Consider the following 17,515-nt stretch of genomic DNA (forward strand, 5'->3'; position numbering starts at 1 on the left):
CAAATTGAGGTTTTTTCAAAACCCTGTTGTTAAAGGTTCAGAGTAGGATCCCTGTTGGTTAGCTGCTTCTTCCTTCAAACTAACACTGCAGGATTAGTTTTTATAGTAAGAAAGGGACTTGTTTAGCCACTTTAAATGCAGCTAAGCCTGCTTTATAGTGAATCAACTAGTCCTTCTTTTGCCTGTGCTGCACGCCACATACACCTCAAAAAATGTTTTAACGTCAGGAAATGCAGTCTTTCTGCTGAGAGTAATAACCTCCCTGTTTAGCTCATTACTGTCAAAAATGATGGTGCATTAGGGGCAATTAATGCTAATGACAGCTTCTAAAACCCATGCTTCCCCTGACAGCAAGTCCAATGTCAATGAGTGCTATTACAGACCCTCCACACCAAACCACCATTAATGCACTCTGACCAATGTCAAGCATCTCCCAGGAGAGTAAACAGGACCTGCTGACCCGCTCTGAGGCTCTAAGCATGACTATTACTGAAATTACAAAGTAAAGTTGCATATGTGATAGAGGTCAGAGCATGCACGTGCACATAGGCAGGCATACACACACACACGCACACACACACACACACATAAAGCTTAACATAATGAAGAGAGGAGATTTTTAACGCTTACTCCATCACTGGGAAGGAAAAGGACAGCAATGGCCTCTATGGGAGCTTATTATCATTGCATGAGTAACAGCTATTAGCCATTTCTCTTATTTTGTACTTATTTAATTTTTCCAACGACCATAGAAACACTTGTGCAAACACCAGATTTGATGTAACAAAAAGCCAAGCTGTAATAACAATCAAGACAACATAGTATTGGTATTAGGATAAAAATATAGATTAATGGAATATAACTGCAAGCATTTATGGTCACACTGATTTTTTTTTTTTTTTTTTTTTTTTTTTTTGCAGCTAGCACGAAAATAGTTTATTGGGGGAGCCCCGGAAAGGGAAAGGGATCGGGGGGAAAGGGCTGGAATGTGGGGACTCTGCCCTATTCTCTTCAGGAACTAGAGCAAATGGGGAGCTGTCAGACAGTACCCGGGGTGCCAAAACAAGTCAATAGGGAAAGAAAAGTCTTTTTGACAAATGGTGCTGGGACAACTGCACATCCACATGTAAAAGGAGGAAGCTGAACCCCTACCTCACACCACATACAAAAATTAACTCAAAATTGATCAGAAACCTAAATGTAAGGGCTAAAATTATAAAATTCTTATAAGAAAACATAAGAGTAAATCTTCATGCTCTCAGATTAGGCAACGGTTTATTAGATACGGCACTTAAATCACAATCAATGAAAGAAAAATAAAGATATTGGACTTCATCAAAATTAAAACCTTTTGTGCTTCAGAAGACAACATCAAGAAAGGGAAAAGACGACCTACAGACTGTGAGAAAATATCTGTGAATCATATATCTGATAAAGAACTTGTATTAAGAATATATACAGAACTCTTATAACTCAAGAACATAAAAAGACAAACAATGTAATAAGAAAAGAAAAAAGAAGTATACAGATTAGGAAGGAAGAAATAAAGAGACAAAATAAAATATTTTTAATGGGGAAAAGACCTAAATAGACATTTCTCCAAAAAAGATATATAAATGACCAAATAGCACATAAAAAGATGCTCAAAATCATTAGCCATCAGAGAAGTGCAAATCAAATCACAATGAGATACCATTTCACACCCATCTAGGATGGCCAAAATGAAACAGACAGATAATAAATAACAAGAGTTGGTAAGATATAGAGAAATTGGAACCCTCACACATTGCTGGTGGGGATGTAAAATGGTGAAGCTTCTTTGAGAAAGAGTTTGCCAGTTCCTCAAAAAGTTAAACATAGTTATCATATGACTCAGCAATTCCATTCCTAGGCATAAACCTGAAAGAACTGAAAACAGGTGTTCAAACAAAAACCTGTACATGAATGTAAACAACAGTGTTATTTATAATATCCAAAACATGGAAATACCACAAATGTCCATCAAGTGATGAATGGATAAACAAAATGAGGTATATCCACACGATGGAATACTAAATTATTTAGCCATAAAAAGGAATAAAGTGGGCTTCCCTGGTGGCGCAGTGGTTGAGAGTCCGCCTGCCGATGCAGCGGACATGGGTTCGTGCCCCAGTCTGGGAAGATGCCACATGCCGCGGAGTGGCTAGGCCCGTGAGCCATGGCCGCTGAGCCTGCGCGTGCTGAGCCTGCGCGTCTGGAGCCTGTGCTCCGCAATGGGAGAGGCCACAGCAGTGAGAGGCCCGTGTACCGCAAAAAAAAAAATAAATAAATAAAAAATAAAATTAAAATCCTATGGGAGCAGAGATGAAGGAGCAATGTTTGAACTACACTTTACAGAATGAGTAGTTCAGCAAGGGAGGGGAAGAACATTCCCCATGGAAGAAACAAGAGAAGTCCAAAGGCTTTACGTGTACTGGGCACATAAAATGTTTATCAGGACGAGTATGTGGTCGAGAGCAGCTAGAGCTGAGGGGACGGGGATGCAGCCACGATGAAGGATGCGCATGTGTTCTGTGGAGGACCTTGTAAAGCCACAATGAGGAGTCTAGACCTTATTCACAGGCAATAGAGAACCAAAGAAATGTTTAACTAGGGGAACACTGTGATTTTATAATTCTAGTGGTGTTTACAGTGCTTATTAAATGGAAGGGGCAGAGACTGAAGACAGTGAAACTGGCTGGAAACTACCTATCTACCTACTCAGGATCTACCCAAGTAGGAAAACTGGGGCTGAAGAACAAAGGAATCATGCAAAAGACACTTAAAGGTGGAATCAACAGGACATAGTGACTGACCAGAAGTCAGAAGTGGAAAGAAAGGAAGGGTTAAGAACGGCTGTGATGTATGGTTATGGCACTTATATTGGATATGTTGTTATCAAGATTGTACAGGTAGAAGGAAGGAGGTTTCAGGCCAAAAAAAAAAAGTTTGCCTTCCAATGTGTTCAGTTGCAAATAGGGCCCCTTAATGTAGGAAACTAAAATTTAAAGAATCTGGATTTTCAAGGTTCAAGGTACACACTACAATAATTTCTATCCAAATCTTGTGTTAGTGAATGGAGTAGGATCAGATGTCTCCTGCCCAAAAAGGGCAGACATGAGGTAGAGAAAAGGCAGAGAAACTAGAGTTCCAGAAAATCTCCTCCTTTCTGCCAAACTTTTAATATAAATGTTTAATCTAACTATGTTAAGTAATGCCCCACTTTTGAAAAGGTCAAACTTTCTAGCTGCCTTGTCCTTTCAGTAAAAGAAAGTGACACAGGGGCCAACCTGAGGAGCTCTCCAAAGGCCAAATTTGGAATAATATAAGCAAAAAAAATAAATGATGACAGTAATGGATTATAACCTACAGAGTAAAATAAGTATCCATGAATCCAAAGTATTATACGTAATTGAATAACTAAATGCAGGGGAAGGGGGACAGCTTTTTCTTACAGTAGAATTCCAATTAATAAATGTAGAAAGAATGAAAGAGAAAATCACCTCTTGGCAAATACCACATTAATAACTCTTACAGGCAAGATCATAAGGATATTTGCAGAGTCTCAAAATATCACTCCACCAGACACTTAATTATAAAGCAGAAAAACAGCAACTTTACAATGGAGAAACCTAGCAGACACCACCTTAACCAAGTGATCAAGGTTAACATCACCAGCAATGAGACATATCAACAGCATATACTTCCTAATAGGATTCACTGAGAAGCAGCATCACTTTTGGTGTATTCTCGCCAAAAATGCATGACCTGAATTTAATTATGAGGAAACATCAGACAAACCCAAAGTGAGGGACATTCTACAAACTAACTGGCCAGTACTCTTCAAAAGTGTCAAGGTCACAAAAGACAAACTATCCTAAATTGGAGGAGAGTAAAAGGGCATGACAACTAAAGGAATACGTGATCCCAGGTTGAATCTGGGACCAGAAAAGGGACATTAGTAAGATACCTAGTGGAATTTGAATTAAGGCTATATAGATTAGTTAATAGTATTGTATCATTATTAATTTTCTTGTATTGACAATAATATTACAGTTACATAAGATGTTAACATTTGGGGAAGCTGGGTAAAGGGTATACAGGAATTCTTCATACTATTTTTACAACTTAAGATTGAAATTGTTTCAAAATGAAAAAGTTTCATTAAAAAAGAAAAGTGAGTGGAAAATGACATTTGAATAGTGAAGAAAACAGCTGTCACAAACAGCATATATTTAATTATTCGGGAAAGACACTGTACTACTTCCAGTTCCCCTGACCCAACAGAATGCGTGACAATGTGGTCAAGTAAGTGCAACAAAGACACAGTGGCAGAAACATTGAGAAATGACAGCAGTAAGGACAAAGTAATATTATAAACAGGCCAGAGGCTGGAGCTGCACACAGCTCTGCAGCCTCTAAGCTAGCTCAGTATTTCCTAGGGCACAGTGACTAAACCAGTATTGTGTAGGGGATCCACCCAAGCACAGACAGGCTGGAGGTTTTGGACAAGTTACTCTACCCCTCTAGGTCTCGTCTGTGAAACGAAGAGGACTCCACGCATCTGCTAGGATTGTTGTAAGAATAAAATAAGCAGAAGCACATAGAACTTTACTGTTCATGTCACAGGCTTTCAATAAAGGGTTCATACTTATGATCCTAAGCCAGAATAAGAAGAGGATAAACCATATCCCATAGTTTAAAAAGTAGGAAAATATGTTATTCATCTTAAATAAACTTCTACCCAAAAAGGTTAAAATGAAAGCCACAGTGCCTGAAGGGGCAAACTTCAATTAGCTAGGAAAACCACCAACGTGAAATACCACATTCCCACAAAGCATCAGATAAATGAGGCACAGCTTTCCATCCTTAAAACCACGTGGATTGGGGCTTCCCTGGTGGCACAGTGGTTGAGAATCCGCCTGCCAATGCAGGGGACACGGGTTCGAGCCCTGGTCTGGGAAGATCCCACATGCCGTGGAGCAACTAAGCCCGTGCGCCACAACTACTGAGCCTGTGCTCTAGAGCCCGTGAGTCACAACTACTGAGTCCGTGTGCCGCAACTACTGAAGCCCATGCGCCTAGAGCCCGTGCTCTGCAATGAAAGAAGCCACTGCAATGAGAAGCCCGTGCACTGCAACGAAGAGTAGCCCTCGCTCACCGCAACTAGAGAAAGCCCACGCGCAGCAGCGAAGACCCAACACAGCCAAAAATAAATAAATTAAAAAAAAAAAAACACGTGGATCTTCAACAAAACTAGTCAGCTAAACATCTGAAACATAGTTCATTATGAAGGATTACCAATTTTCTTTTGTACTTTACCCAGACAGACTCACTATGGTGCTACAGGTCACTTGATGCTTTTGGTCCCCTAATTAGCATCAAGCACTTTTCTAAATCTATCATGGGGAATAATAAAACAAAAAATTTTTTTTAAATTAAAAATAAATAAATAAATCTATCAAGGCCAACCACAGAAAACATCTCAAGAATATTTATATCTCAGTGGAATTATGGGTGATTTTAATTTTTTCTACTTCCTAAATTTTATGTAAGATAGTAATGCTAAATTATAATGGAAAATGAACAATTTGCAAATAAAAGAAAACTTGCTATGATCAAGTTCTTGGCTAAGTCTGTCAAACAGCATAGTTCAAACCTATCCCTCTCAACATATTCACGTGAACTTGGTCATAAGTGAAGTCAATATACCAGATGGTTAATGTTATGTGCCTGTTTGGTCATTTCCTTGTGTATATTAACGTGGCAATGGGGACAACAAGAAAAGCACTTACCTCTACAGTATTTGCAATATAACGGTTGTCACCTTCAACTTTGACAGAGAAGTCATAATAGCCACTGGAAAATTTGACATTCACAAAGTTTAGCTCAAAAACATCCCTGTTAAGAATGACAGTGGGGTTAGCAAGAACTCACATAGGAAAGTCACAAATACAACAAACGGCCTACAAAATGAGGCATTCCTTGATCCTTGAGATGGTCCAGGGCCGCACCACTTCTTCACTTTTCAACTTCCCACCCGCCTGGGCCACCTCCTGCTCATTTACAGATTATAATGAGGGGCAAACTTCAAAACGATCTAAAATGACCTCCTTTTTCACGTCTCGAAAGTCTTCTTTTCATTTTTTCCCCCTCAGCTCCTAAAAATCCTACCTCCTTCGGGTAAGTCTTCCACAATTAAATGCAAAACAGCTAAGTCTACAGTAGGATACCAATTCCGTTAAAAAAAAAAAAAAGCGTAGAAATGTTCAAAGAGGTTGGTGTAGGGTAGTATAATTGTAGGTAACTTTCTGCATTATTTCTGCTTTCCTGTGCTTTGTGAATTTCCTAAAAAGGGCACATCTTACTTTTAATTTAATTTTAAAATATTAATAATTTTTACTTTAAAGGGGAAAAATGGTAGAGAATTCTTAACTCTAACTACATCACAAAACCCCCAATGTCATTTACCATTCTACTGATCATTCATAAAAACGATTTTGCTTTTTAATTTCACATATTGCCTATGTATCTTTACGACTGTGTAAGAAATGCATTTTCTCTCTTAAACTCAGTTCCCAATCTCATTAACTTACTAATGTAATACTTAACAAAGTTTCATATAAAAATTGACTTTTAATTTTTTAAAAAATTTACATAACAATAACACAGCCATTGAAGATAAGACTATAGAAGAATCTTAATCCTATGGGGGAAATGTTCATGACATATTATTATAAGTAAAGCATAATCCTAAATTTAGGTAAATTTGGTTTTATGATCTTGGTAATAACCACATAAATCTGGGTTATATTGGCTGCAGGCTTATTTTCCAAAATAAGTATATTGGCACTCTACAGAGATGTGCTCAGTTCTTACCCCACAGGGGTGAACGATGTCTTCTGGAGGACTGTGGCTCTGGAGGCAACAGATTTAGCGTGTTCTAGTTTAACAGTGGCCTGAGTCAGAGGCTGGGACAGAACATTGGTGACCTGCAACTGGAAATAAATTTTAAAATTGTCTGTAGCAACAAAAGCTAAGAGAGTACAGATTTTGCTTCTAGGGGGGGTGCTTTATCCACAGGGAGCAAGCTCTGCCAGGAAAGAACCATCTTGTTTTAGGAAACCATCACTGACCTTTGGTCTACTATGGGAAATCAAATACAGGAAAACACAATTAGTTTGGGAATGGGACAGATTACAGAACGTTAGAGGTGGGGAAGATCTTAAAGATGATCTTACCCAATGATCTCATTTTTCAGATGAGGAAACCAGAGCCCAGGGAAAGAAAATGACTGGCTCCAGATCACACAGTTAATGCTTCCTTCTCTCTGATCCCCTAATCTACCCACTCTACTTCACTACTACAGTATCTTTAAAAAAAAATTATTAGCAAGAAAAATACTTTAGGAAGGTATGGGCAATGGGAAAACTGAAGTAATATGGATAACAGTAATAATACTCATTTATTGAAAGTCGACTATTTGCCAGATACCAGGCTAGGCCCTTATATATATCCTCCCACCGATCGTCTGAGACATAGTATAATCTATCTTTATTTTACAGATGAAGAAACTGAGGCCACGAAGAGGTTACAAGACTGCCAAAGGCCACATGGCTAAGAACTCAAACCCCAGCCTACCTAGCTTCAAAATCCAGTATTTTTTTCTACTTTGCTCTCTGAGCTCTCCCTAACTCATGATGAACTATATTAATCAGGTTAGTTCTCACCCCAGTCTTTGCTGAGGGGATGTGACTTGTAGGTAGGGAGAGAAGAGGCAACTTTGGAATATGGGGCACTTCTTCAGGAGAGTATCTGTAGGGTCCTCTGAAGCAGAAGAACTTATGGGACACATGGAACTGTCCTATGTGGAACCCGTGTGTTTAGACATAAATAAAATGCTAATTTTTAATAAAGATTTTAGCTTATACCTGGTTTCCAAACAATAGCAACAAATGCCTCATTATGACGAGTGGAAAACTCTAAACGTGTGCATTTTGCTCTGTTCAGAGAGTTAACACACCAAAACAGTCCGTGCTTATTGCTGAGTGAGAGGGATGGCTATGCTCTGAAGAGGCAGAAAGATACACTGTCGGCTCCAAGGAAGAAGAGACCTGATATTGATTTTAACAACTATAAGTACCAGAATTACCTGGGAATTTACAACACTGTCTTAAAATAATGTATTTAGAAAGTCTGGGTACTGGAAAATACATTTTAGAAGTAAGACTTCTCTATACATATGGACTTACAAATCCAGAAATGCAATTTTCTAGCACTTAATTTAGTGAAAGCTATACTATTTAAAATACTCTAATGGTAATTCCCTGGCCGTCCAGGGGTTAGGACTCCACACTTTTGCTGGAAGGATTCTGTGACTAGTTCACCCAGTGGCCATCCCCATTTGCTCTTCATTTAAGGGGTCTATCCTCACGGGGGTTACAATCAGCTGTGTACCAGTCTTTGGATTTCTGGAAGCCTTACACTGGAAATGGCAATCAGAGCAGCGCATGTGGGGCATAGAAGTCATACCCGTAGGACAGCCTGTTCCTGAGTGTAGGAAGGAGAGCCCTCAGGCACAACCACAACAGGCACATGGTAGCGATTCTGGGAAAGTGCAGCGGCAGCAGAGGCCACACTGAAGGCTTCTGAGAGTGACTCAAAGTTCTTCTTGCTGAAGATGGCATTCATTAGCTGGATGACCTGATCCTGAAAGAAAAGGGAAATGCAGCAGTCAGGCAGGTGGGACAGCCACCCCTCCCTCCCCACCTGGCTCAAGTCATTCCTTATCTGTTTCTAGGCATTCACTGGGAAGGTCTTTTAGCCATTAACCCAAATTGGTAGGGGTGGGGGAAGCACATATTCTGCATTTAAGCATAAAACTTGAATTTGGTTGGTTTTTTCCATCTTCTAGTACAAACTGAAATTAATGCGTTTATTTGTCAACCATTTATGGATGCTTACTATACAAATGCAAGGTACTTCTAGATAATTACTGAGATATGAAACTATATTATAGAACACCTATAGCAGTACCCATTTGTTCCATACCTATATGTGCCAGGCACTGTGACAGGTGCTTTACAAGCATTAACTCAAATCTTGACAAAAATCCTGAAAAGACTGATATCAATCCTTTCCAAATAAGGAAACTGAGGCTAAAGGAAGTTAAGTTACTCCTACAAGTTACGATGGAAAGAAAAAAAGCAGAACCAAAGTTCACACGTAGGTCTGTTTGTCTCCAAAGTCCTTCCACAATAAAATATGTCCTTTCTTGATTCCCCTCACCCTCCCACCCAAGCTCCCTTCCTTGCCAACCCACCTCTAAGCAGTATGCTGGGGCTAAGTTGGTGTTTACAAGACCAAACTTCACAGCTAAAGTGTACATTAGAAAGAAACTAAAATAACTCTCCATTACGAACTAATGGGCTGCTTAGAGGGGAAAACTGAAAGCAATTTTTTAAAAAAGTAGAACCTAAAAGGCATTATTAAAATTCTAGAGGTTGTTTGCTTAAGAGGAAACATTTTCCACTTCAATCAGTTTTGTTTTTTAAAATCTACCATCTAACAAAAGAGTTCCCTGTTCCCGACAGTGTTATTCACAGTCGACATGAAATAATTTTCTTTAATTGTACCAATTACATTTTCCATCAGTAACATGTTGACATGTTAAAATGGGGGACTGTTCACCAGAATTGTTATGTCAAAAGCAGTGACAGCAAAATTATCCCAGCCAAATACCTGGTTAGTAGCAGCTTGGGAATAAAGCAAGAAAAAGTTTAAGTTGTTTTACGTAGAATATCGCCAATTCATGTACTGTACTGTGTATAGGAGAATCCCGAAATGATTTGTACCATAAGACCCACATTCTTGCACTTTCACCCATAATAGAAATTTAAATAGAGTGTGGTATCTCTAGGTCTCCTAAACTTAGGATGAAGGAAAAGACAACATAAAAAGGCCAATACATGAATAAATTATTAGATCATATCCTCCAGAGAAAATACGAAATTAATTCAAATTACTCAAGACAGGTAATTATTTACTGTTTACTTGAAACTCAGCACAGAACTCACAATGCATTCATAATTCACAAAAGAAGTGAAAGTTCTGACTTGGAACCCATATCTTTCCTCCTAAAATTAAAACAGCAGCAGCTTGTATTTTAAGTCCTTTAGATCAAGGGTTGGTAACCTTACAAACAAGTGGTACAAAGAGGGTCCTACTCACAAGACTTCCCACACACATTCCAACTAAAGGTTCTTTCAGGTTAACAAGCTCCTCTTGAAAGAAGAAAGAAAGAAAAGAATTAACTCTTGGTGGATGTCTGGTAGACACACATGCCTCTCAGTGAACTATGTCAATCAGCACAGATTAGCTCAGACTTAGGCACTGCTGAGGGTCAGTGGGGAGAGAGGAGAACAGGCCATTTTGAAGTACAGGGCACTTCTTAAGAGGAAGAGGATTTGCACAGGCCACCAGCATGGAAAGCATTCATGAGACAGGCAGGAAGGAGCATCAGGAAGGAATGGGAGGTGGATCGAGAGTAATACGCTTGGCCTTCTTGCCACTACCTCATGATGTGTCCGTACCCCATTTAAAGCAAGTCTAACAATTTCTTTACATGTCTATCCCACTGACAACCAGTTTCTCAGGAACAGGCTTTACATTTTTCTGTTTCTCATTCTCAATGCCTAACCCAAGACACCCCAAAGCTAACTGAATTGCCCTCTCTGAAAAAAGCTACCCTTAGCAGATAAAGCCAACAACGTCTTTGGTTTTCACGCCCAAGAACTGTTACATAGACAGGCACCTCCTTAATGGATGGCTCGGTGCCCACGTGGTCCATGAGCTTGTAGGTGGCAGCCACAAACAATGCTGTTGTTTCCAGTCCCTCTTCAAACTGAAGATACACACCTCCCAGTTCATCCAGGCGAGCAACAAGGTCCTGTCACAACAAAACAGAGGCAGATTGGAAGTCAAGTGATAACAGAGACGAGACGGACAAACCACTGTCACCCCAGTGCAGACACAGTTTTGAGAAATCTCACTCTAAGTCTGCAGACCACCCCAGTCACTTAGTGCTTTCTCAAAAAAGGTGCTTAGGCAGAGAGTAAAGTATATCATATAGGCATCTGAAGAGAACAGTATCTTCTGCAGCTCTGGAGTGCTCCCTCCCTGACCCCTTCGACTCAAGCCCAAGCCCAGGAGTCATGGCACTGAAGGCACCCACTGCTCTGGGCGGGCCAGTGGGCCCAGCCACAGTTCACCCTGGAAGCCTCGTGACACAGGTGGATTCGATGGCCATCCATTTGGAAACAACCTCCAGGGCAGAGCATTTCTCTTTCTTATTCAATGCTCTAAAGGATGAAGAGAGACATACTGCTCTTCTGGGCAACGTGACGAGGCAGCTAATGTGCTTGTGGGGCATCCGGCGATGACACTGTCAGAGTGCCTGTCATCCCCGGCTCGGCAGTCCATGGAAGCCGTCTCTGAGCAGCAGGAGGTCGTGGGCAGTGGAAAGGGTAGTGGACTAACAAAAACCACAGTGACCACTTGCTGAGCACCAATTCTGTACTAGGCACTTTAGAACTTCGCTTGCTCCTAACCACCACCACGCAAGGAAACTGAGGCTCAGACATTAACAATTTGCCTGAGATTACAAAGTAGTAAGAAGTAGAAAAAAATTTGAATTTCAGGTTTGTTAGGCTCTAAAATCTGTAGACTATGAGACTATACCTACAACAGACTGAAGTAGTTTGTTGCCTAACTGATGGTGTAACTATACGAGCCTAACAAATATTCCCTAGGAAATATTGCTCTGATACAAAGAACAAAAGTGCCACGGATATGAAAAGAAAGGTAACTGGCCACAACAAATCATTCATGTCTATCTGCAAGACTCTTCTAAAGGGTTTCAAAGACAGAAGCTGGGAAATTCACTTGCCAAAATAAATTTGTACCTCAATCTCCTCCACGATGCTTCTCAGGTCAGCCTGCTGGGACAGGTAGGATGCTGTCTGTAGAGCCTGGACTGTTCTGAAAGGTAGAGAATAGAACCCCAATGAATGGCAAGTCTCCATTTCCCCTTCCTGTATTGGGATACCTACACAAATATCCCGCTCTTGTTCTTTAGAACTATAAGACAGCCTCGGCCACGAAGGAACTTGTTTACAGTCTAGGGAAAGACGTAACAAAGATCATTACATTACAGGGAATTCCCTGGTGGTCCAGCACTTAGGACTCTGCACTCTCATTGCCAGGGCCCCAGGTTCGATCCCTGGTCGGGTAACTAACATTTTATCAGCCACGTGATGCAGCGCCCCCCCCCTCAAAAAAGACCATTACATTACAAAGTTCACTACAGCTAGAGAGAAGGCAATCTGGGCAGCAGGATCCACATAAGAACTGAGGGCGGAGAGAAGAGAGGGTGCACCAGGTCACCCCCCTCTGAAAATCTGTTTGGTTCCTAATGGCATCACGTATAGAACACCAGACTAAGACTTAATCAGATTCAGAAGAGATATACGTAGAGGGGGAAGAGGAGCCACTTCATCACATGAAGGTGTATCTGGCATATGCCCGTGTTGTAAGAGGCACTGGGCTGGGCAGAGGTTGGCTGCCCCTTTTCTACTTTTCCTACTCCAAAACCAAAGAAGCACTGTGGAATCTACATATGTAGGTGGTTGGGTAGAATGTGGAGCAACTTTTCTGAAACCAGCTTAATGCAATATAAACAGGAAGCATTCGGTAAACACTCAGCTAACGCTTGTGCTGTCGCCATCCTGCTCGGAGACCTGAAAGCCACCCGTCCTTTAGGCATTAAATAAGATGAAAGAAACAGAAGATCTGGTTCTCAAACCGGCGTCTGTTCTTTTTTTCTTTTCCTACTATTTACTCCTGATTATAAAAGTACATATTTGTCAAAACTTCAAATACATTACTAAAGGAGAAAGTTAAAATTCCTGTAATGCCTACCCCTAAAAGATAACTGTCCTGCAATTTATTTAGATTGTACAGATCTTTCCGTGAGGACATATAAATATATTTCATCCTTATTAACAACGACATAGTATTGTACTGCTTAGAAGAACTATAATTTACTCACTTGATCTCCAGTTGATGAACATTATGTTTTACTAGGTCACACAACGCTGTAACTGTTAACCCTTATTCATGGCTGTATATGTATATATATAACTTTTAATTTATTGAAGTGAATTCACATAAAGTTAGCCATTTGAAAGTGAACGATTCAGTGGCATTTAGTATATTTCACAATGTTGTGCAATCACCGCCTCTATCTAGTCCTAAAACATTTCCATCAGTCCAAAATAAAACCCCATACCCATTAAACAGCTTCATTCCATTTCCCATCACCTGCCCTCTCCCCTCCCCCCCAGCCCCTGACAACCTGTGTTCTGTCTCTATGGATTTACCTATTCTGGATATTTCATATAAATGGAATCACACAAATGTGACCCTTTGTGTCTAGCTTCTTTCACTTAGCATAACATTTTCAAGGCTTGTCCATTCTGTAACATGTATCAGTACCTCATTCTTTTTTATGGTTTATTCATATATTGTTATCCACTTATGAGTGTATTTCTGTAAGATAAACTTTTTAAGGCGGAATGTAGTAAGTATGTCCACATAAGATTTTTTATTAGGTTCTAGTCTCTTAATGTGGATAACTTGAAAAATAGAAATGGTGCTTCTCGGGGTAGAAAAGAGAAAGCTGAGGACCCCTGGTGGTTAAGCCGACTGGTCAACCCCAGAAAGGTTCCCAAATTCCCAAGGGATGACCGGGCCTTTGTGTAAAACCACCATTTATCAAGTCAGTGTGTTGGGGAATGTAGAGCGAGAATTTGTCCGCTTTCATCACAATCATAACAATTTACATTCCCTCCATGGAAAACGAATTCCATTAAGATGGTAAGCTGGAAAACAGAGGGGTCACAATTCACAGAGAGGGAAGCCCCAGAGTGTTCAGTGACTCCTCTGGGATGCTTGTTGTTAGAAAAGACTTGAGAAAATGAAATCTGAATTTCCAAACAAGATAAAAATCCCACATCTGCCCGTGATAAATGCTGAGCCCAGAAAAGGCTGCTAGGAGAGCCTAGAAAGAACTTTTCAATTAAGATATCATTTTTCTCTTCTTTGGAACGAGTGAGCGTCATGCTGGTAACAACCTCAGAATTTTTAGAATGAAATTAATCCACTTAGCTTTTGAAAAGCTTTGTCATTGGCTTTAATTACTTATACTCCAGTCAGCAATTTCTCTCCCTCTGGAGCACTATATTCAAACCCTAAGAAAGCAAATCCTGTCTTGCTAATAAACAGCAGATGATTCAAAGAAATTGGGTTATGAGAGACCACAATAGCATCTTTTCAAATTGTTCATTCAAAGCTACTAATGTTTTTTACCATTCTAGACAAGTTTATGAACATTCGTTTCCTAGAATAAGTCCAGTTAAATGTAGAAGGCCCATTTAGAAGAGTCCTAATCTATATCAGATTTGCTTAAATAGGGTAAATTAGTAGTAATATTATATAAGGCATCCTGCCAGTTTGATCTTCACAATAACCCTATGAGACAGATATCGTTCTCCCTGTTTTACATATGGAAACACTGAGGTTTAGGGGAGGTTAAACACCCTGCTCATGGCCACAGAGGTATTAAGTAGAAGAGTCTGGACACAGTTCTCTCTCACCCCAAGCGTGTGGTCTTTCTACCTGAAGCTTTTTACAAGAGGATAGAATAGAAACACAAAAGTATAGTTTCAGGGCCTCCCTGGTGGCGCAGTGGTTGAGAGTCCGCCTGCCGATGCAGGGGACGCGGGTTCGTGCCCCGGTCCAGGAGGATCCCACATGCCGCGGAGCGGCTGGGCCCGTGAGCCATGGCCGCTGAGCCTGCGCGTCCGGAGCCTGTGCTCCACAACGGGAGAGGCCACAGCAGTGAGAGGACCGCGTACAGCAAAAAAAAAAAAAAAAAAGTATAGTTTCAGCCTTTATTAACTCTTTCTTGGGCATCTACCATGTGCCAGGCTCTCTGAGCACTATAAGTAAAGAAGCTTAAAATCTAATACAGAAAATACTACAATACAACCAAGGAAGTAACCAGCTCCCTAAGAAAGGGACCTAAGAAGGAAATGCTCTAGAGAGCACAAACTCCATTTGTCCCATGCCCACTGAGACCAGGCACTGCAGTAGGCTCATCACATGTATTATCTTACTTAATCTTGACATTTGTTGGTAATGTTTTACAGATGAGGCTCAGAGAGGTTACTAACTTGCCCAAAGTCACACAGCAAGGAAGAAACAGAGCTGGTGTTCAAACCCAAGTCTAACTGACTCCAAAATGGATGTACTTTCTTTGTACTTCTTTCTGTTCTGGGGTTTAGAGGAGGGAGATTTTCCTTTTTGCTCAGAGGGAAAGGGAAAGGGAAAGATTTTTCTGTAGGTGGCATCAAAGTAGGGCACTGAGAGTGATCTCATGACAGGAGATATGGTGGTGATTTCAGAAGCATTCCACAGGGATTATGGGACGAGATCAAAGTAAGGTAACCTGAAACAGGAGGACCACAAGGGCCAAGCACTGGGCAAAGGGTGCGCAAAATGTCATTCCTGAGAAACGTACCAGTCCCAAAGTCACTGATTACTGACCACGTGAATATGAATAGGGCGTGAGAGTGACAGGGAGAACGTCAACTGACTGTGAGCCCTGCCCTTAACAAAGCTTCAAGTTTAGAAACATTTTGGTTCTTAGCAAAAACAAAAACAAAAACCCTGGGAAACAACTGAACTATTCTGCAGTAGGGAACTGGTGTCACTAACATCTTGCTGAACAATGAACAGGAGTCCAGGTGCCTCCAATCTGTCTCAGGGTTGCAATTAAATGGGAGACACATAGAAAACGAAAAATACATATACTGTGTTAAATGAGGAGTTTCAGTGTCAAAGGGAAAAAAAAAACTACGTATACTATTACTTTTAACTTTAGTAAGCATCCTTAAGTCAGTTGCAACATTTAAATGTACAATTCCTTCCTATAAGGTGCTTCTCCTTCGCCTGAGCCTTTTGCAGAGGAGCAGGGTCTGATCCCTAGAATACTCTCCCCTCTGAGGCCCTACTTCCCCCACCTCTCCAAGGGACCCTGTGAGCCCTCCTCCAGGGCGGAGCCTCCAATGCCAACATCTCACCATGGCCTGGCCAAGCCGCAGTAAGAGACGCACGTGGCTCTCTGGCCTCACTCTCCCTCGGTCACCCCTACCCTTGCTTCAGCCCCTAACCTCAAAGGCAGTCGTGTCTCTGTGGCAGTGTGTTTATGCTCGGACTCAGTATTTGCCTCTGCTAGAGCAGCTTGAGGGAGACCGTGTCTTGGTGAGCTGCACGAGGACACGGACCTTACCTGCCTTAGCACAATATGACATCTGCTGTGCTAGCAGAGCACCTGGCACATAGCAGGTGCCCAGACAATACCTGTGGAACCAGTGGATGAAGCCTCTCAGGATAGTAGCCTGAGAAGCGCTCAAGATGGTGACTTACGCGAGCACGGTCTCCTCCTTGCTGAGGCGAGAGGTAAGGGCACCGAGCACTTCTTGGGAAGCTAGAGGAAGGCCAAAGCCACTTAGGGCTGCAACTGCGTGGTAGATCTGGGCCACGGAGGAGTCTTCACTGACAGCTGCCAGAAGCAGATCTTTGGTCTCATTTGAAATAGAGATCTAAGAAAGGATGGGTAGACACAGAGTTCAGAACAGCTGCTGCCAGCCTGTGGTGGGCACGCCAAAGATGGCAGGCAGAGCAACTGCCGAGGTCACACCACCCGCCTGGGCTGTGAACACCCCTCTTCGACATCTCAGATGCCAGAATTAAATATCTGTAAAACCTCAGCATAACACTTTAGAAAAGATTCTGGCAAGTCACTTGTCTACTGATATGGCTCTTCTCCTGTGTTCAAAAAAATGGATTTCTAGAAATCTGGTGTGGGGGGCATTCTTCTTTTGCTTTAAACATTTTTAAAGGTTAAAGGGAGACTAAAAGAAAAAAATAAGACTTCCCAGAAGAGAGGCAACTATAGGAAAAAGTTATTTAAAATTCACGAAAAGTGAAAACTTGGGAAAAATAAAAAGTCTATTTCTTTAAGAAAAAAAAAAATCACAAGAATGGAATTCCCACCCACACTTAATGGGGTCTTACTGCTAAAAAAAAAAAAAATTCTGACATGACTTTCCCTTTTCAAAAATACACTTTACAGTTTAAAGTAAATGTAAATGTAAGAAGCTGGACTCACCTCACATCCTGAGAGGGCCTGGCTGGACTGGGCAGCATAGAAAAGGGAATCCACGTTGCTTGGATCAAGGTTTGATTTAATGAAGGTGCATGCTTGCTAAACGGGGGGAAAGTCAATGATAAGTGGTGAAATACACAGGATTAGGAAAACTGTACGTGTTTTTTGGATGACAAATAAAATTCTCAGCAATCCATGATGGCTTAA

At 41.1% G+C, this 17,515-nt stretch overlaps 1 protein-coding gene across 2 annotated transcripts in view; it reads right to left on the reverse strand.

Moving 5' to 3' along the window:
* Nucleotides 1-17,515, reverse strand: part of RPN2 (ribophorin II) — a 55,237-nt gene that overhangs the window by 20,324 nt on the left and 17,398 nt on the right. For both annotated transcript variants that reach the window (XM_060120114.1, XM_060120113.1), the window contains exons 3-9: nt 17,312-17,407; nt 16,567-16,742; nt 11,982-12,057; nt 10,832-10,966; nt 8,551-8,727; nt 6,898-7,016; nt 5,814-5,919 (exon numbers count right to left, since the gene is read on the reverse strand). In XM_060120114.1, coding sequence (XP_059976097.1) covers nt 5,814-5,919; nt 6,898-7,016; nt 8,551-8,727; nt 10,832-10,966; nt 11,982-12,057; nt 16,567-16,742; nt 17,312-17,407 — 885 coding nt within the window. The remainder of the gene's footprint in view (nt 1-5,813; nt 5,920-6,897; nt 7,017-8,550; nt 8,728-10,831; nt 10,967-11,981; nt 12,058-16,566; nt 16,743-17,311; nt 17,408-17,515) is intronic.

The sequence above is a fragment of the Mesoplodon densirostris genome, chromosome 16, assembly GCF_025265405.1.
Source record: "Mesoplodon densirostris isolate mMesDen1 chromosome 16, mMesDen1 primary haplotype, whole genome shotgun sequence".
Classification (NCBI taxonomy): domain Eukaryota; kingdom Metazoa; phylum Chordata; class Mammalia; order Artiodactyla; family Ziphiidae; genus Mesoplodon; species Mesoplodon densirostris.